The sequence below is a fragment of the Gavialis gangeticus genome, unplaced genomic scaffold (genome assembly GCF_001723915.1).
Source record: "Gavialis gangeticus isolate Ggan-Ray unplaced genomic scaffold, GavGan_comp1, whole genome shotgun sequence".
Taxonomy (NCBI): domain Eukaryota; kingdom Metazoa; phylum Chordata; order Crocodylia; family Gavialidae; genus Gavialis; species Gavialis gangeticus.
In genome coordinates, this window is record NW_017728992.1 from 161021997 (window position 1) to 161048209 (window position 26213).

General features: G+C 41.8%; 1 protein-coding gene across 4 annotated transcripts in view; it reads left to right on the plus strand.

The window, feature by feature from the left end:
• VPS13B (vacuolar protein sorting 13 homolog B) overlaps window positions 1-26213 on the plus strand; it is a 1046600-nt gene that overhangs the window by 992459 nt on the left and 27928 nt on the right. For all 4 annotated transcript variants that reach the window (XM_019527996.1, XM_019527995.1, XM_019527993.1 and 1 more), the window contains 11 exons: window positions 4508-4663; window positions 7025-7288; window positions 11748-11831; window positions 12011-12186; window positions 12622-12792; window positions 14533-14734; window positions 15877-16065; window positions 16483-16629; window positions 18036-18319; window positions 20456-20583; window positions 21362-21561. In XM_019527996.1, coding sequence (XP_019383541.1) covers window positions 4508-4663; window positions 7025-7288; window positions 11748-11831; window positions 12011-12186; window positions 12622-12792; window positions 14533-14734; window positions 15877-16065; window positions 16483-16629; window positions 18036-18319; window positions 20456-20583; window positions 21362-21561 — 2001 coding nt within the window. The remainder of the gene's footprint in view (window positions 1-4507; window positions 4664-7024; window positions 7289-11747; window positions 11832-12010; window positions 12187-12621; window positions 12793-14532; window positions 14735-15876; window positions 16066-16482; window positions 16630-18035; window positions 18320-20455; window positions 20584-21361; window positions 21562-26213) is intronic.

A 26213-nucleotide genomic window follows, 5' to 3' on the forward strand; every position in this document is an offset into this window, starting at 1 on the left:
CAAAAACTACTTCACCGTTAGGGCGGCTAGGAGCTGGAACCAACTTCCTAGAGAAGTGGTGCTGGCTCCTACCGTGGGGGTCTTTAAGAAGAGGCTTGATGACTACCTGGCTGGACTCATTTCAGTCCAGTCTTTTCTCCGGCCCGGGCAGGGGGTCGGACCTGAAGATCTACAAGGTCCCTTCTGACCCTACTTCTATGATTCTGTAAGTTCCAATGCACAGCTCTCCTCCACTGTTCACAGACAGTGAACCAAGATATCTTTCAAAAGCAAGTTTAGTTAGTTAACATAATACAGTAAAAGCTGTGTTAGCCAGCATTCTACTATCCGGAATACTCTATTAACCAGAATTTCCACCCAGACGGACGTGGGAGGAAGCATTCACACGTGGCAGCAGCCACCACCACCCACCACCTTGTACTGCTGCTGCTCCACGTGCAGCCAGCACCACCCCCACCTCCCTCCTGCTCCGCAAGGGTTTTCAAAAAGGTTGAAAACCCCTGTCTCGGATAACCAGAAGTTTTAGACACCTTGCTCACCCCTTACCCCACTCATGCCAGTTAACCAGTGTAATAGGGAGAAAGAGTTTAACTTGGTTGATTCAGCAAACCGTACAGAAGTCAAGATTAAAAATCTTAAAGTCCCTGGATTACATGTATAAAATGTGCATAGTTACATATCTGGAAGTATTAGTCAGGGCAAAACCTCTGTGCCTTATCAGGTGACACTACCCATTCTTATGCATCTCCTTCATTACTCACTGAAAATGTGAACAAATGTAAACTGGAGGAGAAAAAAAAATCGGTAAAGAGAAGAAAGTTTCAGGCAGGTTGAGAGGGACCCCTTGGAGCCTCATCTTTTAAGATTTCAGTGAAAACAGAATAATGTCCATAGAGTTTTGATAGGTTGTTTCACCTTCCTTATGTCAATTTATTCTTCTGGCATGGCACTGATGTGGAGGGAGAATGCTGCTTTCTCTGTTCCTTTAGCCCAGTGCCAGTCCCCTTCATCTTACTCTGTTTACCCAGTGCCAGTTTCATTCACTTCCAGAGAATCAGCCAGTAATAGATTTTAGGGTCGGACCTATTAGATTTTTAGGGACCTATTAGATCATCGAGCCCAACCCCCTGCCCTGGGCAGGAACAAGTGCTGGGATCAGATGACCCCAGCCAGGTGGATGTAGGAATGTTGTGTTTATGATGTAGGAATCCCAGCATGGATGTAGGAACATTGACTGTGTGCATGGGAGTATCTCGTTAAAGCTGATAGCCTGTATTTATGCACAAGAGGCAGCTTCCTTTGTTTTGGGTGTGACTGTTAAATGTAAAGGCAGTCACTTTGAAATGTCCTGCAGATGCCTCCTGCTCTGCACAGAGAGCCCCTTTCAGCAATTCTGAGCTCCCACAGATGGGAGGCGTGCTGACTGTGGCTACAGTATAAACCGGTATAGTTCAGTCAAAACAACATATTCCCTAATAAAGAGAAAATACAGAAAATAAATCAATGGTATGTACATACCCATCTTAATAAATACAATAAAAATATTTCTAGATGGATTGTATTTGAAAGTTTAGAGACAACTACAGGGTTTTAAAGTAAACATAAGTCATTCAGGCTATTAATAAGCCATGAGTACAAATATGTTTGGTAAAATTAAAATAAAATATGCAAGTCGCTATATGTTGTCGATAATATTCCCAGATATTTTATATGTTTTGAGAGGAACAAGTGTCTAATGTAATTACTAGGATATTATACCAATGTGTTCTCTTAATCTTTTTGTGAACAGTTATCAAATGCATGTACAGTAAATCCTTGCAATGCAAAGAAGGTTACTAAGTCAACATTTTGAGACCTAATGACAACTACATGTAAGATGATAGCAACATCCAGCGAATGAACAAGCTGTTTAAACAGGGTGGGAGCCATTCTACATTTGAGGTTATATGCAAATGCTAATTATCAATTACTTCTTTATATGTGACATCTATTTTTGGCTTGCTGAGTATTTTGAATACATTGTAGCTGGGACTGACCCCCTAGTATCTCATTATTTTCTTGTCATGTCCAGTGACTAGTCTCTCCAAAGTAAACAGCTTTCTTGTTTCTTTTAATTTTCATATGTGCCGAGCTGTCTTCCCAGCTGCTGCCATAAGAAACTGAAATGGTTCCAGCCACTCCAGTTGTTTTCCTTTTTGTGTAACTAATATTTAAACATCACACTGTTAGAGCTTTTGTGCCATAAAGCACACTTTTCCTGAAGGTACTTGCTTGTGTGTGTGTGTGTGTGTGTGTGTGTGTGTGTGTGTGTGTGTGTGTGTGTGTGTGTGTGTGTGTGTGAGTGAATGTTAACCATTAAGCCTGTTTCTAACATAAAGTAACCTGAATATGAATATGAGTGCAACAGTCATCACTCAAGCAATTCCAAAGCCACTCACTGTGGCTTTTGAAAGTTTTTGTTTTGTGTGTAATCTTGTGCTGAGAACACCACAAATTGCAAACAGGCTCCTAAGTTGTAAAGTCCTAGAAGTGACTGCTTCTTAAAAACACAGGAAAAGCATAATATCCAGACACTCAGCCCATCACCCTTGACCCTATAGACTCACTATCTGCTTTTATTTTTTTAAAAACATGCAAGACTTAATACTCACAACTTCTATTTTTAATTAGTGTAGTAATCATAGTGTCTGCTTGATCCTATTTCCAGTTAATTAAACTAATTAATGACAGATGCCCAAATACAGAGTAAAATTCAGGCTGGAACAGAGGGTTCCCACATTGTCTATACATAAGTGTTTTGACCCTTTGTAAGAAATGGATTTTACCCAGAATTTTTATTGTTTTGATCCCATCTATATCAATATAGGTTCTCAGTTTTGCATAGCAATAAAATATTTAGGGCTAAGCAGCTAGATCCTCAGTTGGTGTAAATTGATGCAGCTTCTTTGACTGAAATGGAGCTATAATCAGTTATTGAACCTGGCTTACTCCTCTGCGGGTTAGGGATAGGTGCACCTTGTGTCACAGGATCAAACACCCCTTTTGAGGTGAATGGGAAAGCTCTTCCTTGGGACTCCTCCAAAAAGCAGCCTTATTTGGTCTTCCTCTCCTGAAGGAGCCCCTGAAGCCAGCCCTCTTGTAGCTTCTTGAGGGGCAAGCCTCTGCTTTGAGACCCTGGTGCTTCCCAGACCCTGGCTTCCCAGTGATCCATAGCACCCCCACCTGTGAGCTCCTCTGTCACCTCCTCTTTCTTCTTTAAAGAGGAGGGGTCCCAAACAGCACAATATCTGCTCCAAAACAGGCTGTATTGGGCCATTTCAGTTGCCGCTGTCCTCACTTGGCCTTTACTCAGTCCTCCCTGGGACCATTTCTTTACTCCCTGTCCACCTTGGGACTTTTTCCCTGTCCATCCTGGGACCTTCTCCCAGTTCTGCTGTGGGATGTTCTCTCTCTGTCCAGCTCTCTCAGAACCTTGCTTCTGAGGCCCGGTCAGCCATGCTTGCAAGAAAACAGTTACAGTACTATAGTAACATGATGACAACACTCACCCAGAACAATGAAACATATAATCACCAGAATCCAATCAAGGGGCAGTGTCTGGGCCCTGCTGCCAGTCCCAGACTGCCATCTTCCCCTGAGGTGAAAAGGGCATATAGATATCAACTTAGGGAACTATTTACAAGAATTATTTACAGTAAAGCCTGCTTACACTGTGCTCCTGCACTGCCCCAAAATGTTCCATGCAAGAAACGTGGGCTTGAACCCAGCCACCTAGTCTCTTCTGTCATATCTTGTGAATAATGGATAAAAATATAGAAAACTTTGGAACTGACTGAAGTAAAACTGGAAAAAGGCATTCAGAATAAGTGTGGTCATACAGGTTCTCATTGGTGGAACAGTATATTTATAATGATATAGTGCTACAGTGAAATTTCTCTTTATGTGGACAAGACAGTACCTTCAACAAAAGTTATGACAAGAAGTAAGATGTCTCTCATTGTTAAGTACTGTATTAAAATGTGTATTCATTTAATATATTTATGAGCACAAATTACAGACATACAGATTTGCTTTGTTTTGGGCAGAAAGGAAGGTAGAGGAAAAGAGAGTTGCAACTAATACCATCAAGGGAAAAATGTCCTGCATCTGAATTGTGGACCTGCTAATAACAAAGGAAGTGCATTTCTAAATCAGTTTCCTGTACCCTGCTCTTCAGTGTGTTGTTTAGTTTTAAAGATTTTCATGCTAGATCTTTAGTGTTTGAGATCATTATGCACTGTATATCATATGAAAATATATTTTGATAGTTCTGTAGTGCAATCAGACAGAGTATTTCTTATGCTTTTTATATTGTTAACAAATCTAGAAACAGGTGAATTATTCAAGCATAATATGTTTGCCGTTGGCATTTCTAAGGAAGGCTTTCCCAGCATTGGAACTTGCATTCTAGTATGAGACTTTTTCCCCCCTCAGTTCTGAATTAAAGGAATGATTGTTTTCTTTCCAGCTGTTGCACATCTGCATTGAAGGCTGGGGAAACTGGCGGTGGTCTGAACCATTCTGTGTGGACAATGCAGGGACCTTTATCAGAACCATTCAGTACAAGGGCAGGACAGCTTCACTCATCATCAAGGTTCAGCAGCTCAGTGGAGTGCAGAAACAAGTAAGTGTACTTAGAGGCACTCAAAAGAGAATAATTTCTAATCTGAGTAATTTAGATTGTGATTTTTACATAAATAGTGCATGATCAATTTTAATTTTTCTTTTTAATGACAGCAGCGTCCATTTTATAATGAGCCTAGCAGGACTTAAAGGCACACTTTCAGGAGTTTTTATAACTTTGCTATAAGAATTCACTCTAGTATGAATCTTGGCACAAAAAAACCTCAATTCTCAGCACATTTTTTATGCATTTTGTAAAACATCCCTTTGCGTGTTTTATGATTTCTAACAGTGTGAAGTTATAAAGTTTCTGGCACATTTTTGTGCTTTTGAAAAGCAGAAATGGTTTTTGTTTTTGAAAAGGCACTGCTCATGCTTTTATAAGAGAGAGTAAGTCAGGTCCTTATTCAGATAAAAGAAGGGAAAAAAATAACTTAACCAAATAACAATTTGGAAATGAGCTACTGTGCCCTGACTTTTGCCATCACATGTTAAAACCAGTTTCTGTAATACTATTATAATAGCTCTGCATAAATTGGCAGGAGCCAGAGCATGTGGTGGACATAACACATTCAGCTCATAGATGTGGGAGAGCACCCTGTGTTGCTCAACAGTAATTCATCTGATCACAGAGCAGTTTTCCCTAGCTCCTTTGGGAGCCCTGATGTCTTTGCTGGAAGAGTAACAGCTGCGATGTGCACTCTTAATGATGAAAAGTGAACCAGGATAACACCGTAGTAACCTCTTTATGTAGGTATGGCTATTGACATAACGCTGCATTGTATCCTTAAAGCAGTGCAGAAGAAGCCAAACAGTTTCTTGTCAAATGTAATTTATTTTTTCAGAAAACAACAAATTATTTGGTCAATTTTTAGATAGATATGTTTAAAATGTACAGTGTTGATGCCACTTTAGCCTGTAAGCTTACAGATGTCTTCATAGCCTGTGAGCTTTCGTTTTTATTCTGAAAGCTTATTGCAGTGTTCATATGGGGTTTGGAATTGAATGGTAAGCTTTAAAACTATAAACACACTGCAAAGACTTGATTGTTTATACAGTGAATTCTAGATAACTATTAAGATATGTAGTTTCAGTATGTCCCTTGAAAAGTATTTTTGATTGCATCCAAGGGGCACTAGAATTCTATAGTGATGACACCATATACTAAGAGTATTGCAATATATTGAGACATCAGGGGAAAGCAAGGACAGAGTTATAACCACAACGAATAATTCCCCAAACTGCAAAGTTCAATATATGTGAACCCTATATACCTAACACCATACAGGCCATTTTATTAATTTTTATACACTGTTCATTTCAAACTCAAATTATTTTTGCATTTTTGGGGGCATCTTAAAGTCTGTGTTTCTTTGAAATTTTCCATGTATATGGCCAGTCACAACAGTATTTTTCTGCATAAATCAGCTAGAATATCTAAAGCACTTGCTCTACACACACCACTTTCTGAAATGCAGAGGGAAAAATGCTTATTTCTTTCAGTATAGAACTTCATTTGAAACAGGAGTGTCAAACTCATCCAACCTCATGGGCTGGACGAACATTCCTGAGCCAGTCTGCGGGCCCGACCAGGACCCCCCACTACTCTCCTCCAGCCTGCAGAGCGAGATCCAGCTTGTGCCAGATTGGCACAAAGAACATGCCAATCCCAGGGACTGTGCTCTGCCTGCAACGTGCAAGCATGACCTGGCACTGTAGACAGTACAAAGGGCTAGTCCAAGGCACTGCATGCAGGCCATGCACTGGACCCACTTTGCCACATGCAGTGCTGAGTCCAGCCCATACCCAAAAAGCCCTTGAAGTGGTGCATGTTGTCCATAGCAGGTAGGGCTGAACTAGTTGTGTACTGCACACAACATGGTGAACTAGTATGGAGCATGCACTTTACGCAACTCCCTCCTGACCAAGTCACTGCAATGGCGCAACAATCCTGCCTTAAATCAGTCCTACACTCCACGCGGAGCATGTACTACCCCAGACCTCACTGTGCACGTAGGCCCTGGGGCTGGCACAGGGTATGCACTGCCCACAGTGCAAGGGTTGAACTTGGCACTGCATGCAAATCCAGGGTGTGGGCTGCAAGTAGTGGACAGGGCTTGGGCCAGAACATGGGGTCAATCCAGAGACCCATGGGCTGAATTATATAGCTCCATGGGCAAGAACCAGCCTGTGGATTGTATATTTGCCACCCCTGATATAATATTATCCAAGAACATTTAAGAGTAAGGCAATACTTAACATGTTTAAAAAATTAGTTCTTTGAAAGGGTGCCATTGAAAATAAGTTTTTTTTCCCTTTCTATAAACTGGTTCTGTGCAAGTTGTCTGTTTTTGCATTTTAGATCATAATCTGTGGAAGACAAATAGTCTGTAGTTACCTGTCTGAAAGCATTGAACTTAAAATGGTTCAGCACTACATTGGTCAGGATGGACAAGCAGTTGTTAAAGAACATATTGACTGCCTTGCAGCCAAACAGAAGCTACCTTCCTACATTTTAGAAAACAGTGAGCTGACAGAGTTAAGTGTGAAAGCTAAAGGAGATGAAGACTGGTCAAGAGATGTATGTCTTGGTTCTAAACAAACAGAACATAGCATTGTTATCCAGGTAAGAAGTGAACATAGATGTCTAAATATGCTGTTTAAAAATGTCCATGAGTGTTGGCCATATAGATCTTTAATACTGTAGAACCTGCTTAATTCACAGTAGCAGGTCACTGAGTAAAGGATGAGCTATGCAGTCCTTTTACTTCTAAGGAGGCACTTTTCCATTCAGCTGGAATACAGCTGCAGTCCTGTACAGCTGTTTGTTGAGACTATATGGCTAGGGACATTACACACAAACCAGTTAAGTGATCAGAAACTGGTTTAAACCTGTAATAGAACAGATGTCCAGTGCACACAAACCAGTAAGAAAATGGCTGAAACCAGTTTGAGAGAAACCTGATTGAATGTAGTATCAGACTTAACTGATTTGGCTCAAACCAGTTTATGCAGTGTCTGTACCAGACTCCTTGCTGGTTTAAATTAAACCAGACTCCCACAGCATCTCAGCATGCTCTGTGGGCTGGCTGAGGCACTCTGCTCCACAGCAGAGCTGGCCCTTCCCATCTGCTCCCTGGCTGGAGCTCTGGCAAAGACTGCAGGCACGCAGGGTCTGCCTGGCTTCCCCCTGCCTTACCTGCCCCTTGCTACTTGCTGCTGAAGAAAGGATCTATCCCCGCCTCCCTCCCAACTCACACAGCACAGACCCCAGCCCCACGGACCCTAGGCATGTGGTATGCTAGCTAATGTTGAGAGTTGTCTGTGTGTGTATGTCTCCAATTTCACTGGTACAAGTAGACGGAACAGTGATGGCTTAGGGCTTTTTGGAGCTAATCAACAGGTCAGCTGGCAAGCTATTTAAGAAGAGTTTGAATTAATGGAGAGAGGCTGTTGTTTTGCTAATGGGGTGATAAACACTGTTATCAGCTCCCTGCTGGTTTGCTTGTTTGTCAGTTTGCTGAAGACAGTATAAAGAAGCAGGGAGAGGGAGATTGAAAAGCTCCATATCATCAACAGATGCATGCACTGCACACACCTCTTACCTCAGAGTGCTAGTGGGGGGCTGGAGTCTGGCAATGCTCCCACCCCTTGAGCAGCCAACAGGAAAAAGCCTGGGATGGTGCAAGCAGTCCTCCCTAATCAGAGTTCCTGCTGGGGCCTGGCCATGTCCCCCTTAGCTCAGCAGTTTGGAAGGGAAGGGAGGGCTGCTCTAGCATCCCTTGGCTTCTAGCCTGAGCCACTCCAGGCATATGCCTGAATTTTCTCAGTCCAGAAACAATGTCTGTCTGCTTACAAAGCTGTTCAGCCTAGCCAGGTTAAACTAACCTGCAAAAATTGAATCAATTCAGGCTCAGGCTTTTTGAATGTCTGCCCCTAGCCTCAGTGCACATAAACCAGTTTCAAAATGGCCAAAACTGGTTTGAGATAGATTTGGTTGAATGTAGTATCAGACTTAACTGATTTGGCTCAAACCAGTTTATGCCTTGTCTGTCCCAGACCCCTTTCTGGTTTAAGTTAAACAAGACTCCTCCAGCATCCTGGCATACTCCCTGGGCTGGGCAGGGCTGTCTGCTCCAGCCACGGGGCTGACCCCACCCCTCTGCTCTCTAGCCAGAGCAGGGAGCAGCCCTAGCAGAGGCAATAGTGGGCATGGCTCCATTAAAGCTAAGTGGGCAGGAAAGGGGTTAATTCTTGTCTCCTTGCCCCCTTCCCCCACTGCAGCCAGGGTCTGCCTGTTTGCCAGGGAGCAGAAGGGATGGGGCTGCAGCAGTGGCTCCTGTGGCTGGCAGACCCTGGCTGCAGGGCAAAAGGGACAGAGGGAAGAATTAACCCTTCTTCCTGCCACCTTAACAGGGCCCTGCTGGGACTCTGTTCTGTGCTGGGGGCCTGCCCCCACAGCTGGCCTGGTCAGACCATGCAGCTGCCTCAGCCGGTCCAAGCCATGGAGGTGGGGCCACCCCCCAGCAGCGACAGCTCTGTCACAGCTGCTCCCCATGCCCTGTCTGACCTAGGTCGGACTGGGGAGTGCCGCACAAAGCCCCCTGCTGTATGGGGGTGAGGGAAAGAACAGGGGGAAAAGTACCCCCCCATCACTGAATAGAGCGCTCCCTTCCTGCCCCATGGCGGAGGGGTGGTGGGAGGCTCTGTGCAGTGCTCCCCAGGTTGGTCCAGCCCAGCCCAGCCCAGCTCAGCCAGGGTGTGGGGAGCAGCTGTAATGGACCCACAGCTGCTGGTGGTGGCCCCGCCCCCACTGCCTGGACTGGCCTCGCTCAGCCCAAGCTGAGGTGGCAGCAACACAGTCTGGCCAGGCCAGGCCACAGGGGTGGGACCACCCCCGGCAGCTGCAGCTCAGTGACAGGGACGTTGAGCCATGTCAGTGAGCACAGCCCAGCTTGGCCCAGCGCAGGACCAGTGGCTGCTAGCTGAGCTGGCTTGGAGGCGCCACATGGGCTTGTTGGGCTGCAGCCAGCCCCCAAGGTGGGTGGATGCCAGGCTCCGGGCCCACCAGTGTCTCCACCTGCTCCACAGTCGGAGGTGAGGGGAAAAAGCCCTTCCGGGCCAAGCTGGCTTCCCTTGCCTGCTGCAATGATTCCCCCTCCCATTCCTGCCACTCCTGAGCCACTCGGGGAGGTGGCGGTGGGGGATCATCAGCCCTGCGACCTGTGCCCAGCACGTGGAACTCTGACTGCAGCCCCTGGACTGAACCCTTCCACCTGGGCATCTTCCAAGGCCGTCTGGGGGCTGCTGATGGAGCTCCACACATGGGTCAGAAATTTCCTGGCCCCCCACCCCAGCGGTGTGGCATGGCGGTGGCAGCGGAAGCTGCAGATGAGGGGGCCAGAGCAGCCCTCCACCCCAGCCAGCCTGCGGCTGTTTGTTAGGCTGCATTCCTGGGTGCTCCATAGGGCAGGGGTGTGGCAGGCATCACCTCCAAGCTGGTCTGGGAAGCCTGATCCCCAGCCAGCCCCCACCTGGGGGCCAGACACCAGCCAGTATGGCCCCGTGTGGGGGGCAGGGACCGGGATTATTCCCCCTCCCTCCAGCATCCAGCAGACGGGACAGGAGGAGGCTTATTCTGCCACTCAGTGGCAGTTGGGGTGGGCAGACCTGGCTGCAGTCCCCTGGGGGCAGTGAGGGGTAGAGGGGACCCCCCTCCCTGCCCCTCTGTGTCAACAAGGGGGGCGTGCCTGGCACACCTAGCTCAGGTCCCTGCTGGTGGGACAGGGAGTGGGGAATGAAACCCCTTCTGGCCAATTCAGCCAGATTGGCTGCTCCCCTCCCCCAGTACAGCTTCCCTGTGGCCGAGGACATGCTCTAGCACCCCCAGCTCCTGGCCTGGGCAACTGCAGGCATGTGCCTGCATGTCTGTGCTATTATGAGCTGATTCACCCTAACCAAGTTAGACTAATATGCAAAGGTTGAAGCAGTTCAGGCTCTGGCTTTTTGAATATCTGTCCCTAGCCTATATTATCTCCAGTTGGTTCACAAACTCTCATCCTTGTGAGGGCTTTAGAAACCAACCCCATGAACCTCACCCTGATTCTACTGTAGTGGTTTAAAAATCCCAGCCTTAATTCCAACAGAATTATATATTGTATTCAAAAGATGCATTTTGTTTCATAATGAAGAACTCTTTCAGGAGACTATTCTTAAATAGAAGCAATATGATGGTAGATTAAATAGAAGCAGAAATGGTAGATTGTGTTATTTTGCTGAAAGTAGTCACTCATTTGCAATCCACCAAATGAGCAAAGATTTAGTGATTGGCTTGTTATGACATGTTTCTCATGCCTCTCCCAACTATTTGAGAGATGATTTCCTATACTTGTTTCTCAGTGAAGGCACATATATGGAGGCATGGTGGCCTCTTGTATTTCAGGAGCCCTTCGACAACATCTGTGAATTTAAGGTGTGATTACTCAAAGCCTCATTCTTCCTCCTTCCACCAAAACCAAAAACTTTTTTAGAGGATACATTTTGTGATATTTCGTTGAGGGATCTGCCCTGTACTTTTCATGAGGTAAGTATGCACATGAGGCAGGCGTGCACCATGGAATAGCTAAGACTATTGTGTATTCACACCTCACTTACCTTAAGGTAATTTGATTGTGTGCCCATATCCTTATTTTCTCCTTCTACAGTTGGAAGTAGTCTCCAATAACAGTTGACAATTTGGAGAAGATCCCCTGGGCTGATTTTTCTTTACATTCTAGTGGAATGGCATTTTCTCCACATCCAAACTCAATTTCATTTTCTTATCAGTCAATCAGGAGATGGCTGATGGGGATAGCTTCTGAATAGATTAGGCTAACCCTGTCAGTAGTTTATGGGATTATATACCTTAAATATATCCCATGTTTAGCACCCTCTGTTAAACAATTAGCAATGTTGCCTCTCCTCTTAAACTGTGCTCTTTCTCCGTTGGCTTACATTATCTCAAAATTCTAAGATACATGATGAAATGTTCAATTTTATAACCCTGAAATACTTTTAATGCCAACTGTCTATCTCCCTTTATACAGGTGCCATCTTCAAGCAGTTCAATTATTCATGTGTGGTGCACAATTTTGACTTCAGAGCCTAATTCTCAAGTACAGCAACGAATAGTAAGTGCATTTTGCCATTCTCAGAAGTCTAAATGGCCCTGACCTTTCATGTTCTGAAATAAATTAAGGTCAGAACGACCCAGGCAAAGATTTATTAACAGCTTGTTTCAGCAGCTGGATGCAGGAATAGAGTTAATATTAAGTTTGTCTGTTCTTTTTTATTTGTTTTTTCTTGGTAGATTGTTTTCAGTCCTCTTTTTATCATGAGGAGCCATCTTCCAGACCCTATTATCATACATTTGGAGAAAAGAAGTCTGGGCTTGAGTGAAATGCAAATAATTCCAGGAAAAGGACAGGAAAAATCACTGCAGAATATAGAACCTGATCTTACTCATCATCTCACATTTCAGGCTAGGTATAATTTGTGCTTTTCATAAATATGATTTTGTCTGCATAGAAAAAAAACAATATTTTGTCATTTAATTTACAGTGCAGTATTTCCAGGAATATTCCCTTACCTTGCATTGTGTAGAACAGGTAATTGCATATGCTCCTGAAAATTGTGAGAGGAGTTTGTAAACCAGGCACAGTTATCCTCAGTACATCCACATCTGACTCCTTATAGATACAAGTTCTGGCATTTTGAGAAGGAATATACCATAAACCCCTGTGGTGCCATATACTACCAAGTTTTGTGAATCTTTTTCAGCTCATGTCACTGGTTAATTAAAAAAAATTTTTTGGACCAGATTATTCAGGTTTCAGTGTGTGCTTATGATACTGCACAACATGGCATGCAAGCCTTACTTTGGCACTGTAACTGATTTATGTTTATTTTTCCATTTGACAGGGAAGAGGATGATCCATCAGAATGTGCAGTCCCCATCTCAACAACACTTATCAAACAGATAGCCACTAAATCCCATACAGGAGGCAATGTGAATCAAATTCTTTCTGAATTCTATGGAGCAGATAGCACTGCCCAGCTTGCTTGGCCATATAATAGAAAAGATTCAGAGAGGTAATATACTAAATATTCTCCATTAAGTCTGCATTGTCTTGGAAAAGAAGAAGTATTTATTAAAATAACTTAAAAGCTATAATATTGTATTTATTGATGTTATTTAATTTCCTTTTTCTAGGCATGGGAGAAACCCATAGAAAATGTTCTTATAGTTAAAATGCTTATAAGTAAATAATGTTCTTATATAGGTAGTTCTTATAGCTAAAATAATGGGTCTTACATTACTACTTCCTCAGCACCAATTTAACAACAAAAATATATAGGCACTTCCTCAGCTGAGACACTGAAGTGTAGCAATGTTATTTAACGTGCATAAGACCCACAATTTGTTCATTTCCAATAGAACCAGCATCAGGGCTAAGTACTGTTGAGTCCCTATGGCACTATAATGGGTCTTATATCAAGCCCCCTTGTCAGCCATCTCTCACTACTCCAGCTAGGGAGCAGAGGAGTGGTGCCAGCCCTGCTTTCTGAAGCAGACAGCACAGTCCAGCCCAGGGCTGAAAAGCATGCGAGGATACCGGGGGACTGTGATTTAACTTGAAGCAAGAAGGTGTCTGGGACAGAAGTTTCATAAACCGATTTGACCGAAATCAGTTAAGTCTGACAGTACACTCAGCCAGGTTTATCTTAAACCAGTTTCAGACATTTTGAAACTGGTTTATGTGCACTGAACTTCTGTTCCATTGCAGGTTTAAACCAGTTTCTGATCACTTAAATTTGTTTATGTTTAACTTCTGTCCTTAGCCCTAGTGTGCTCTATTGTCTAATTTACCGATCCTGTTGGGCAGGGAGTACATAAATAATTTGAAGCCCTCCTAGTTCAGGGCACTGACTTCAGGACCACATGGCTTCAGTTCTGACCCAGCAAAAAATTATTTGCTGAACTAAAATCTCATGTTTTATTAAACTGGGATCAGAATTGTGGTGTGGGGGTGCTGGTTGCGCTTCCCAGGGTGGCTGGGAGAGGTGAGGTAAAGTACTTTTTGGGGAGCTACTTTCCCTCCCCTGAAAAGAAACCCCACCTGGCGGCTTCATGGTCCTGCCCTCTCAACCCATCTCTCCCTCCCCCCACCTAGAGCAGGGATAGAAGCCTGTCTTGGCTCACCAACCCTCAAGTAGCAACTCACAGTTATAGCTCCTAGTCTGGCCCCTGCTCAGCAGCCCTCTAGTGGCAAGTCACAGTTGTGCAGGTGGGGGGCAGTCAGAGAAGGTTTTTAGCCGTAAGGTGCGACTGATCCAAACACGAAGTAGCATTAACACTGATCAACATTTGAGCAGCTCAAAGTGTAAGAAAGCCCTGAGTAGCCAGGTTTTAGATATCAAGGAGAAGGGGAGGTATATCTATTTTAAAATCAGGCAAGTTTTAATACTAGTTATTACATCAGTAGTGTTTCTGGAAGTCTTCTACTGAGTCTCTTGCAGCCAGAAAATAATTCAGATTGGCTCAGAGGCTGCTCAGCATTACATTGAAGGGTTCACACCAACCCCAGGTTTAAGAAATCTTGAATCAGTTCTTTGGAGTTCCACCACCTTAATCACACCCTGCAGAGAGGGTTGTTCATGTTGGCTTTCAGTATAGATTTGTCTGACAGTATCTCAGTCTCTTTCAGAATGGTAGGTTATAAAGTGGTATTATAAACAATGTTCTGAAGAGCCTAGATTGATAAAAAGCAATTTATGTCACAATATTAATGATTTTCTTTTATCTCTCTCTTGATATCTTACTTCAAACAGTAATGAACAGCTCACTCAGTGGGATAGCCCAATGCGGGTGAAACTATCCGTGTGGAAGCCATGTGTTAAAACTTTGCTGATAGAACTCCTGCCATGGGCTCTGCTTATAAACCAGTCCAAGTGGGACCTCTGGCTATTTGAAGGAGAGAAGATAGTCCTACAGATACCTGCTGGGAAAATAATTATACCTCCAAACTTCCAGGTAGCAATACTGTTCAAATGAACAGGCACAACTTTTCTAAGTGTTCAAACTTTATTCAGGGGTGCTTACCAACTCACATGGTTCAGGCTTTTTTGGCCATTAAGTTTACCAGAACCATAGTTAGGGTCAAAGGTACAAATATTAGCTGGAATCTGCCATACTGAATGGGCAACATAGGATAGATACAGACAAAGGCACATTAACAGGGTAGGATGCAAAATAGTGATTGACAAGCTGGGATTTCAGTACAGTATAGCTAGTAGGGTTGCTATGAAAGTATGTACTTTGAAAGAGAGTAGAGAGAAGATCCTAACAACTACCTGAACTACTTTGGTAATTATGCATAATTGGATTGCTTTCTTCAGTTTTCTTCTTGTTATCCCTACTGCTTGTTTGGTGCTGATCACCTGTCACTAGTACTGGCAGATCTGGCACCACTGTCCCAGTAATCTGTGGTGGTTTCTAACCAGAGTAGAAGATTGCACAGCTATTTTCCCTTTGTGTTAGTAAGGCTACCTAACACTTCATCCTAGCTGCACACTACCTGATAGTCTAGCTTGCCCTTTGTAAATTTATGTTGGCCTGAGTAGTATAGCTGCTATCCAGGAAAGAATATTTGTTTTGAGAGGGACATTTTTTCATGGCATTGGCAGCATGTGGAGTTTATGTACTTTTAGGCATGTTGATTATGTCTATAGATGGATTTGAAATGCAGGAGATAATATGACTGCTTACCCATATCCCCTCCCATTTCTTGAATTTGAACAACACTGATTTAATTGGATTTCTTTTTGATATGTTTTTTGTCTAGCCACACACTTATTGCAATTCCCAACCCCATCTCTGCATGTAAACACAATTAGATTAATTTTGTGCATCTCCAGAATGCTTCATCAATCCAAGGTAGACAACCTGTTATTTAAACATTGCCATGTGTTATTTTTTTAACCGTGGATACATGTATATAGTAGCATACCATTTATAAGACCTAGAATATAAAATTAACCAGGAAAAATGTCAGTCTTGCACACTGGTAAAAGAATTTGGTTATAGGTAAATGAACTCTTGAAAACTACTATTAACTGTAGCAAGAATGTTAGAGTTATTAGAAAGTGCTAACTCTGGTGAGCGTTCATTTACAGGAAGCTTTTCAAATTGGGATCTACTGGGCAAGCACAAACACTGTGCACAAGTCAGTGGCAATCAAACTCGTCCATAACATGACCTCTCCAAAATGGAAAGATACAGAAAATGGAGAAGTGGTAACACTGGATGAAGAAGGATTTGTTGAAGCTGAAATAAAACTTGGTGCCTTCCCAGGTCATCAAAAGGTTAGGAAGAAATTGTGATGATTTATAACTTTATTATTTAAAAAATAGAATAATCCTACAGCAGAAGAAAGCTATCAAATGCATACAACATAAAACCTTCACTCAAAACCAATTTAATAGGTTCAAAAGCACAATGGAAGGATAAACAATGGACCAAATGCAATTAAAAGAATTAGGTCATCTGGACATACTGTACAACTCATCCATAAAATGCAAAATATTGCATTACACAAATTAAACTTGTGAATTCCCAAACATGTTGACCAATAAAGAATAATTATGCTTATAAATTTGAGGGAGATCAGGTTATAAAATACATGTCTCAACAAGGTTTTTAGACTGAAATGCTATGGTTCTCTCACTACATCACAATAAAAAAGATTTGTGTGTTTCACTCTTTTTTTAATTACCCTACAGTTGTGTGAATTCTGCATTTCTTCTCTGGTTCAGCATAGTATTCAAATTCTACAGATTGAAGACAAGACAACCATAATTAATAATACATCGTACCAGTTCTATTATAGACCACAGATTTCTGTTTCAAGGCCTCGGTCAGGAGAGGAGGTAAAGTATTTTATATTATTTTTGTTTGGTTTTCAAAATAGGTAGGAATAAAATCTCAAATTCATCTGACAAAAATGAGCAAAAAAGAAATTAAGAAGTTAATAATGTTAAATTATGTTTAATTAAAAACAAAGCAACTAGAGCAAATTCAGCCACAGTTGTTAACTTGCGGTCGGAAATCTGTGCACAGACACAGATCTCTTCATTTGCAGTATTCATTCGACTTGGTCTCCATGGGCATCTTTACACATGCTCAGGGGGTTGGGGCACTTTAATCAGAGTGGTTTCAAGAGTCACTCTAATTTAAAGCACCTACGGTGTCTTGTGTATTCAACATCCTGCACTTCAAAAGGGCAGCGGGGGTGCTTTAACTAAAGCTTGTTTAGTTAAAGCTCATTTAGAGCTTTAGTTAAATGCCCTGCTGCCATTTTGAAGTGGGAGGACACTGGATGCATGAGCTGCGGGGCTGCTGGAGTACACTAATTAATTAAGACTGCTCTGGCGCACTGTAATTACAACACATCAGAGCAGCTTCTTCACACCTCTACAGGCACCCCATCTGTTCAGAGACATTAGATTACTTACGTAAAATAGGCAGTATAACTCATAATGGCTCTTGAAACAGTTCTGAGAACCAGTACTAAGTTCTCAAGCAAAAACGATGCATCAGCCTTGCAAGCTGAAATATTTGAATTATCCTTTTGGGAAGCCTCCAGTTATCTAAATGAAAGTCATACATGTGTAGAGACACCCAAATGTTACGTATTTTATGGAACTGTATCAAATCATTAATATCAGTTTTCCAGTGATAGCACAGCATATGTAAGAAATGAACTAACAATAAATGGAGTGCAGGCAGCATCAGATACGGTTTAATCAAATATTTAGTTACAAAATGGTACTTTTATTATCAGGTAGTCTGGAAGAATTTAGAATACAAAGAAAAGTAGTGGTGCAGTTTGCAGAAAACATTTTTGAAAAAGCTTCCTCCTCCTTAATTGTTGTACTTTACATTAGTTGAGCCCATGTCATGTCTGCATTTTATTGTAACCCTAAAGCCAAGATGATGGTGAATCCAGAGAATTTGCAGTCCAGTTTCTGTTCTTCGTTCATTATTTGCAACACACCTCTTATTCACACTAGTTTTAAATCATGGCGACTCCATTGACTCCAGTGAAATTATTCCTAATTTGTATCCGTGTAATTAGGAGCAGAGTTTACTCAGTTTGGTCACATGAGTATGACTGAGAGCAGAATTTAACTATGTATGCAGACCAGCATTCAGATAAGTTGATACTTAGTTACCATTCTCTGTTTGCTCCCTTTAAAATTGAAAAAAATTAAATATGAATTTACTTTTTATCATAAACCATCATATTTTTACAGTATCTTTTTTTTCTTTCCAGTATATAAACATACCAGACACTAGTGCATTCAACATTTACCCAGCTGGGGAACCACCCAATGAAAAATTAAGCTCTGTTTCTTGCTGGGACTTCATGTCTGACATTAGTCAGTCTACTCCAGAAGTGTCCTCTATTCAAAAGCATATATTGCTAAGTTTCAGTCCAGGTGTGTGTGCTGACAGTTCTCAGTGTTGGAGCCTGCCAGCTGTCATTAGACAAGAGATTCCTAGACAGTGTGTGGCAGTACCCATTGGAAGTTGTAATGAAAGTGGATTTTGTACCAGGTATGTTGAATAAATGTGAATGACATTCTTCTTTGACTGTCAGGATAAAGCTTCATCTAAAAACAAAGCATAAGAGATTAATAGAAATGAAGTAATAACATATGTCCACCATATGTAAAATCAGTTCTTTCTTTAATTTTGAAAAATTGTTACCGCTTGATGTTTTAGACAGTTTTATAATAAATGGTTGAATGTTATATTCATGTACAAGTTGTACTATTTTAATATTTACATGGCTCCTCCTCATAAGTATATAATTATGTGCAGTATAAGGGAGAATGGAAAGATGTCTATTGAAGATGTGCCTTTTAAAATTTCTGTGAAATAATATGAATTTAAGAGTTGGAGGTACAATACAAAGTAATATAATTCCACAAGGCAGGTTTTATCTATAACAGATTGTGCAAAACTGAATATTAATACAGATGCTTTCAGGGTGATTATTTTAAGACAGTTAAAACATTTTACCTTGGACTTAAAAGAATGCCATGCAGCACTTGTAACTCAAATATTGCAGCACTGTGCCAGAGCTAGGAACTGAAACTGATTTTTATCATCCAGAATGAATGAAATTCATGATACATTGGCAAAAAGTAATTAAATGTACTTTTTAATTGTTAATTTTTTTAATATGATCTAGACCTCACATGACCCATTAAAGAAAATCACACAAAATAAATAGTCATGTAGAATTGGAAGTCTTGCCACGTTTTCATACTTTCTCTACTCTAGCATCTTTAAGTGAAAGATTAAAATCTCTTGATTCTCAAAGATGTTGTCATGCACTGTCTTTTAGCCATCTGATACTCTGTATTTGTTACATGTAACAATTTGAGAAGTGTTTTTGAAAGCTGTGCAAAAACAAACAATATATATTTTAGTAAGAGCAGCAAGAAAAAAATAGGAAAAACATCACTAACAAGAAACTATTTGAACAATGTGGCAAGAAAAGATTTCCAAGTTTAAAACGTACTATATCCAAGTGCATGTTTTCCTTTCAAAACAATAAATTAATCCAGCAAGTTAAAAATAAAACCATACTGCCAAGTCAGAGGCCTGACTTGAATTTCCAAACCTAAAGTCTAATTCTAGTCTAACTTGCACAGGTGTAAATGAAAAGTAAGTGTACTTACATTAGTGTAAGTGAGTTCAGAATCAGCCATATGTTTTTTCACTTAGCCAGCAGATTTGGGTGGGGTGCTTTAGAAACAATATGTTCAGTCTGTACAAAGTAAGGAAGGAATACCTTAAATCGTTCAGTCATTCAACAGCAGTTCCTGTGCATAAGTTAGTAATGTTATTGAAGGACTCCAGAGATTCCCTTGCAAACCTCAAACAGAAGGATACTGGCCAAAATTAGGGCTTCTGGGAATGCAAAGAATAAAAGGCAGAGATAATGTAAATATCCTCAGAAATTTGAGCCAGATATCAAGAATCCATACGTCTTTTTTCCAAAAACTGGCGTGTTCAAATTTTTAGGCGCATTAGATTTTGGTATTACTTTAGAGGAGCCATTTTTTCAGAAGCAACCACTAAAATTGCACATGCTAACAGGTGTTTGTGTGTGTATATCAGGAAATTGTACATCAGTTGGCTTAATATAGGTTGCAATTAATTCATTTTGCTTCAGAAAATGTCAAGAGTACTCTATAGGAGTAGTCCAGACCACTCATACTGAAAGGAGTGATACTCTTCAGAATCATTGCTGCAGAATATTCAGTTACTGATTTTATTTTAACTAATACTTACATGTACAAAAAGCATACTCCTTCAGGCTTGCATGGAAGATAATAGAATTTACTTCTGGAAATCTGGTCCCAAAACTCTTCTTGCTTACAGTTCATTACAAATGTATGCTAATTGAATTTGTGGTCCTGCCAATACACCTCTGCTAAATTGTATCCATGAATAGTCCCAGTGAAATCAGCTATTTCTCTAAAGTTGTTTTCTGTTGCTTTTCTTTGTAAATTTATAACAAGTAGGATTACTCACATACTGAAATGTGTAAGTTTCTGGAGAACAGGTCTGTAAGAGTAAAGAATTTTACAGAAGTGGTGTTGAATTTTTTAAAAATTGGTAAAGCAATAGTTAGTCCAAAAATGATCTAAGCATGTGTATCACCTTACTTTGCTTCAGGGCTATAGCACTGACTTATCAAGAGCATCTAGGGGTGACATACCTAACTCTTACGGAAGACCCTAGTCCACGCATAATTATCCACAACAGGTGCTCTGTCCCATTGCTTATGAAGGAGAATATCAAAGGTATGGAATTTCTGTTGCCGTAATTTAAATGAGCATTTTTTTACTAAATCATTGGGCATTGTATCCATAATACAGGGTTTCAGTTCTGTATCTATCTGCATTGGTTATGACTAGAGCTGAGGGCAGAACACAGATTCCACTTTATGGAGAAATTTTAAACTCTTGACTTCCTTTAATGCTGAGAGCTCTGGGAGCCCCAGCTCAGATACAGTCTTCCTGGTGAGCTGCTCTAGGTATGGAAGCCCTGGAAAGCCTAGCCTTGAGGCAATCTACTTGGTTACTGCCTTGAAAGCTTGAGAGATCTTGGTATCCCTAGGTCTGAGGCAGCCTGTCTGCAGAATACCTTAACTGCAATGTCAAGGAGCCATGAGCCTGGTTACAGAGACTTTCAAGGCAACCAGCTCCTCTTTTAAGTGAGGTGCCAAGGATTCAAGAGGCTAAGCCAGTAGATTTATTAGTGGAATTTTATTAAAATGAACACAGTCCCAAGGAACATACATTTTGCAGCAAATTCCAATCCAAAGATAGTTTGTCAACATTTCTCTGTCCTGCTGTAGTTATGAAAATGTACTCTGCTGAACAATAGGAATCTGTTCAAATATAACCTATGTTATGAACAAAAGCATGTGTAAAAAATAATAGTAAGCTTTTTGTGTGTTGGCAGTATATCAGAAGGAGCAGTTGAAAATATCCTGTTTGTGCAAATGGATGAGTTTTGATTGATCTCTAAGTGCGGATATTTAAAGAGCCTAATTTTAGACCTTCTGTAAAATTTCAGACACTCCAAAGTTTGAAGTTTATTGCAGCAAGATTCCAGCTGAATGTTCAGTTCATCATGAGCTTTATCATCAAGTTTCTAACTACCCAGATTGCAAAAACAAAGATTTGCTACCTAGTGTTCTTCTGAAAGTGATATCACCAGATGAGTTAATGACTGAGTGGAGTGATGTTATAGACATTAATAATCAAGGCACACAGGTAAATCATAATAAAATATTTTTCAATGCAGTCTCTCGAATGGCTTTGTTCTGGATCTGCAATGGAGCATTGCTACAGTCCAAACTTGTATATAATGTTTGTACAGTCTAAAGCAGGGGAGTCCAGCTTACGGCGCACAGGCCAGATCCAGCATCTGGACCTGTCTCATGTGGTCCATGAGGCTAATAAAAGGGCCAGGAATTTGGGGGTAGGGTAGGCAGGGGTGGGGCCTGCCACCAAAATCTTTTTGCAATGTGTGTTGAAACAGAGGTATGTGATAGCTTGCCCTGCCATCCCCCTTCCCTCCATGTCCAAATCTAGCCTGCAGGAAGCACCACAATCCAGATTCATCCCAGACAGTGGAGTGAGTTTGACATCCTGGTCTAGAAGACATGTATAGTAGTAATACGCGATATAAACTTTCAGGAGACAGTGTCTTCCCTGATGAAGCACTTGAAGTAGGAAGAAGTAAGGTTGCCTTGGAGAATCTCGCCATTAATATGAAGGCAATAAACTGCAAAATAGGCCTTAAAGGCTAAGTACAAAACAGTCAAAAAGCCTGAAGTTGAATCGATTCAGTCTTTGCAGCTTAGTCTACACTGCAGAGATTAAACTGAGAAACAACTGGACAGACTTGCTCTTTTGATTCAGGAAATGCAGCCACATACCTGCAGTGGTTCAGGCCAGAAGCATGGGTGGGGGAGAAGTAGAGCACAGCACTCTGGCACGTAGCCAGCATGGGCTGTGTTCAGTTTGTCTTTCTGATGCCCCTGAGCTCTGGGATTTGCAGTCCAGAATTACAGCAGCAGGACTCTGTGAGATTGCTCATCACTTCCGGTGGCTGCTTCCAGGTGCCTCTGGAATTTGTAGTCCACAGTCACAGCCAGCAGTAAGTTTTTAGCAGACTAGCTTTGTACTCAGGAGAAGGGAAGTTTAACCTTCCCTCCCTGGCCCCAGACCCCAGCTGGGGTTTGCCTGGGTGGGGAGGCAGTCCCTGCCTCGCCCCCATCCCAATCCTTCTCTGCTGGAGCAGACAGCACAGTCCAGCCCAGCCCAGTGCTGGAAAGCAAGCTGGGCTGCTGGGGGACTGTGATTTAACTTGAAGCAGGAAGGGGTCTGAGACAGAATTTTCATAAACCAGTTTGACCCAAATCAGTTAAGTCTGATACTACTCAACCAGGTTTATCTTAAACCAGTTTCAGCCATTTTGAAACTGGTTTATGTGCTCTGAACTTCTGTTCTGTTACAAGTTTAAACCGGTATCTGATTACTTAAACTGGTTTGTGTGTAACTTCTGTCCCAAGGCAAAATATTTCCATTTCAGTCCATACAAATAGGCTGTTATGGTAAAATAGGTTCCTCACACTTTTTATATGTGTAGAAGTCCATGAGTTTGTTTTGAAAGTTAGTGTAGCATTGCAGAAATGCTAAATGACAGATATTTTTAAAATATTCTAATGAATGCTCTTTTCTATCCTTTCCAATTTGATCAGGAAGATCAGTTTTAACAGGGTAGCAAAGAATCAGATATCATCGACATCTTTTTCTGTTCTCAGATTCTGCCTTGAGTTCTAGTTAGAACATTTCCAGGAACACTTAATGCTCTCTCACAAATAGATTCAGGCTTCTATATGTATAGGTGACCTGAATATTTTATTGATGGCGTAGTTATTGAAACACTAGGATTTACTTGCAGTCTTTTTTTCAAGGAGCCCTTGGAATCTTTAAAGACATAACATTCCTCTTTTGTATAAAGCCCAAGTGTGGATTCCAAACTTTTTGAGATATACAGGTTCATAGATCATTTGTTTTATGTCAAAGTAATAATAAGCACTCATTTATTCCTATAGAAAGAGCATGGCTTTTGGTTCCTATAAGATATACTCACATCTATCCATTTTGAAATTAGCTTTAAATTGAGATGTATAAAAATGTGAAGGTATCTTGAAAATTCACCACACTTTTCTTTGGTTCTGTAATGCAATAAACCAAGAACCTTGGATAAAAAAGAGAGACAGCAAATTAAAAGCAGCTAAATGGAAATGTGTTTGTGCAACATACAGTAAGTCTGTGAATAAGTTGCCTCAGAAAGTTTCTTAAACAAATTTAGCATTTTTAATGGATAGGACGCCAAAACCTGTGGTAACTCTTAACTGTGGAGCTTAAACTTACTCCTGGGGCAACTAATAATGATGACAATACCATGACTGATTTCAATTAATATCTGTTGTCTTCTGTCCTGCAAAATACCAATTTACTTGTAAATTTTATTAACTGAGGGCTAGGTTGTGGACCTTAAAGCCACAAGCCCCTCATACAGGGATATACAGAATGCCGCTAGGTCAGCTATACAGAGGAGAAGCCATTCCTCCCAGTGTCTACTTGCCTTTACCCTCACCACTGGTTTAGGTCTATCTGCTGATGTGGGAGGGAATTCACTCTCTTCAGGCGGTAGGGTATTTCTGAGCCCAATCCTCCAGGACTTGTGCTCGGAAAGCACAGGTGTTGAGATCCTGGCTATCCCATCTCCTGAGTACAAGAGACTTATAAAGATTTTATGTCTCTCCCAAACCTTTCACCTCCATGGAATTATAGGCAAAATCTGGCTCTGTATGTAGGAATAATTTTACCCAAAACAGTTGCAGCCCCAACAGAAATGTGGGAAATTAAGTGCACAACAAAAAAAACTACCCAAGATTTCAAAAAAGGAAAGAAAATACTTTATCCAGTGGAAAGCAGGAAGGGAATTTGAGGTGTGTGCAATGTACAGTAATGCCCAACTTGAAATTAGTCTGTGACATGGGGTAGTTCTTCTATACTTCTACAACATGCTGTAGAATTTTAATAACCAAAAATGGTCAGGAATTCAGTTTTACATCCCATTAGAAAGAAAACAGTATGTGTAGTATAGATACAGTACTTGGGCATCACAGCGGTAACTATAGTATAATAGCCACAGTTGTTCTTAACAGAACAGTGACACATGGCACAGTGGTTGGGCACTGGTTCAGAACTTGTTCAGAATGAAGATCATTGTCTTCTCATCCAAGGACTGACCACAGCTGGCCTTACTTAACTGTGTGATCTGTGATCACAGCCAGAGGCTGTATGGCTGCAAATAATGTCCGTTCACTGCAGTCCTGCTATTGTTCAGGTTTTTGTTCCATAGAAAACAAATTTTGCAGTTGTAATGTGGAACATGTAAACCAAGTTACAGCTACAATAATATCAAACTACCATAATCCTTATCTTAAATCCAACAATCACACATAAAATTGGATGCCTTATAAACTACTGGATTTCACATAATGTTCTCACAGTTGGTTTGTCAACAGTCTGGTCTCCTTTTCATCAGAGCTGGATGCTGAGTTTCCCATGTTCTCTCCTTTTTTTTAAGTTTTGCCTGGCAAATTCTCTGTGTTTGTATTTCTTTCTTTTGTACCTGACCTGAGCTTTTGAAGAAGGAACAAACCTTTCCATGTTCTCACCAAGAAAAGCCTGGTTTCCCAGTGAAACATGCCCATCTTATAAAAGATGTTGTTTCCTAACTGCTGACCTTGAAAAATTCTCCCTGAGGACCTGAAAGTCAGCCTGAGGCTGATTTTGGTGGGACTGGGGAGTCCCATTCTGCTGAATCATTAGCAGTAATAAAGATTCTGCAGGACAAATTATTTCTTCAGTGACCCTATGCCACCCTGTTATTGTCAAATGACACTGTCAGCTTGACATGAGCTCAGGGCTGTCCAACTTCTGGGGACCCGGGGGCCACATGCTGTGTGGGCAGGAGACCAAAGGGGTCAAGGTCTCCATCCCCTCCTCAGAACTCTTTCCTCTGTTGCACAGGCAATCCAGCTCCCAACCCCCTTTCTGCCACACACGTTGTCTCACCTCACTCCTCGCTTGGCACACCGTAGGAGTAATTCACCCCCTCTGCCCCCATATGCACAGTCTAGGCAGTCCGGCTTCCTCCCTTGCCATGTAAACAACCCAGTGCCTTCCCTCATTGCATGGGCAACCCAGTCCCCTTCCACTGTGCCACCCTGACCCCGGTAGTGGGATAGGAAGTGGAAGACAGAGGAGGAGCCTGGAGACCTTGGCTAGGAGCAGACATTACACAGAAACTGGTTGAAGTAATCAAAAACTGGCTTAAACCTGTAACAGAACAGATGTTCAGTGCACATAAACCAGTTTAAGAATGGCTGACACCTGTTTGAGATAAGCCTGGTTGAATGTAGTATCAGACTTAACTGATTTAGCTCAAACCAGTTTACACAATGTTTGTCCCAGACTCCTTGCTGGTTTAAGATAAACCAGAAACCCCCAGCATCCTGGCATGCTTTCTAGGCTGGGCGGGGCTCTCCATTCCATAGCAGGGCTGGCCACTCCCCTCTGCTCCCTGGCTACAGCACAGGCAGAGACTGCAGGCCGCTCACCCCTCTCCCCCTCACCATGCCCTGCTAAGCAAGAATTCCCCCCTCCCCTCTGCCTTGCTGAGGAGGTGTTTGTGCATTAGCTTGCAGACCACATACTGGCTATAGTCCAGGCAGAATCAACAGGTAGTTGGTAATATCCCTCTATTATTTTCTTAATGGGGTGATAAACACTGTTATCAGTTCCTGGGTTAATCAAAGCACCCTGCTGGATCCTAGCCA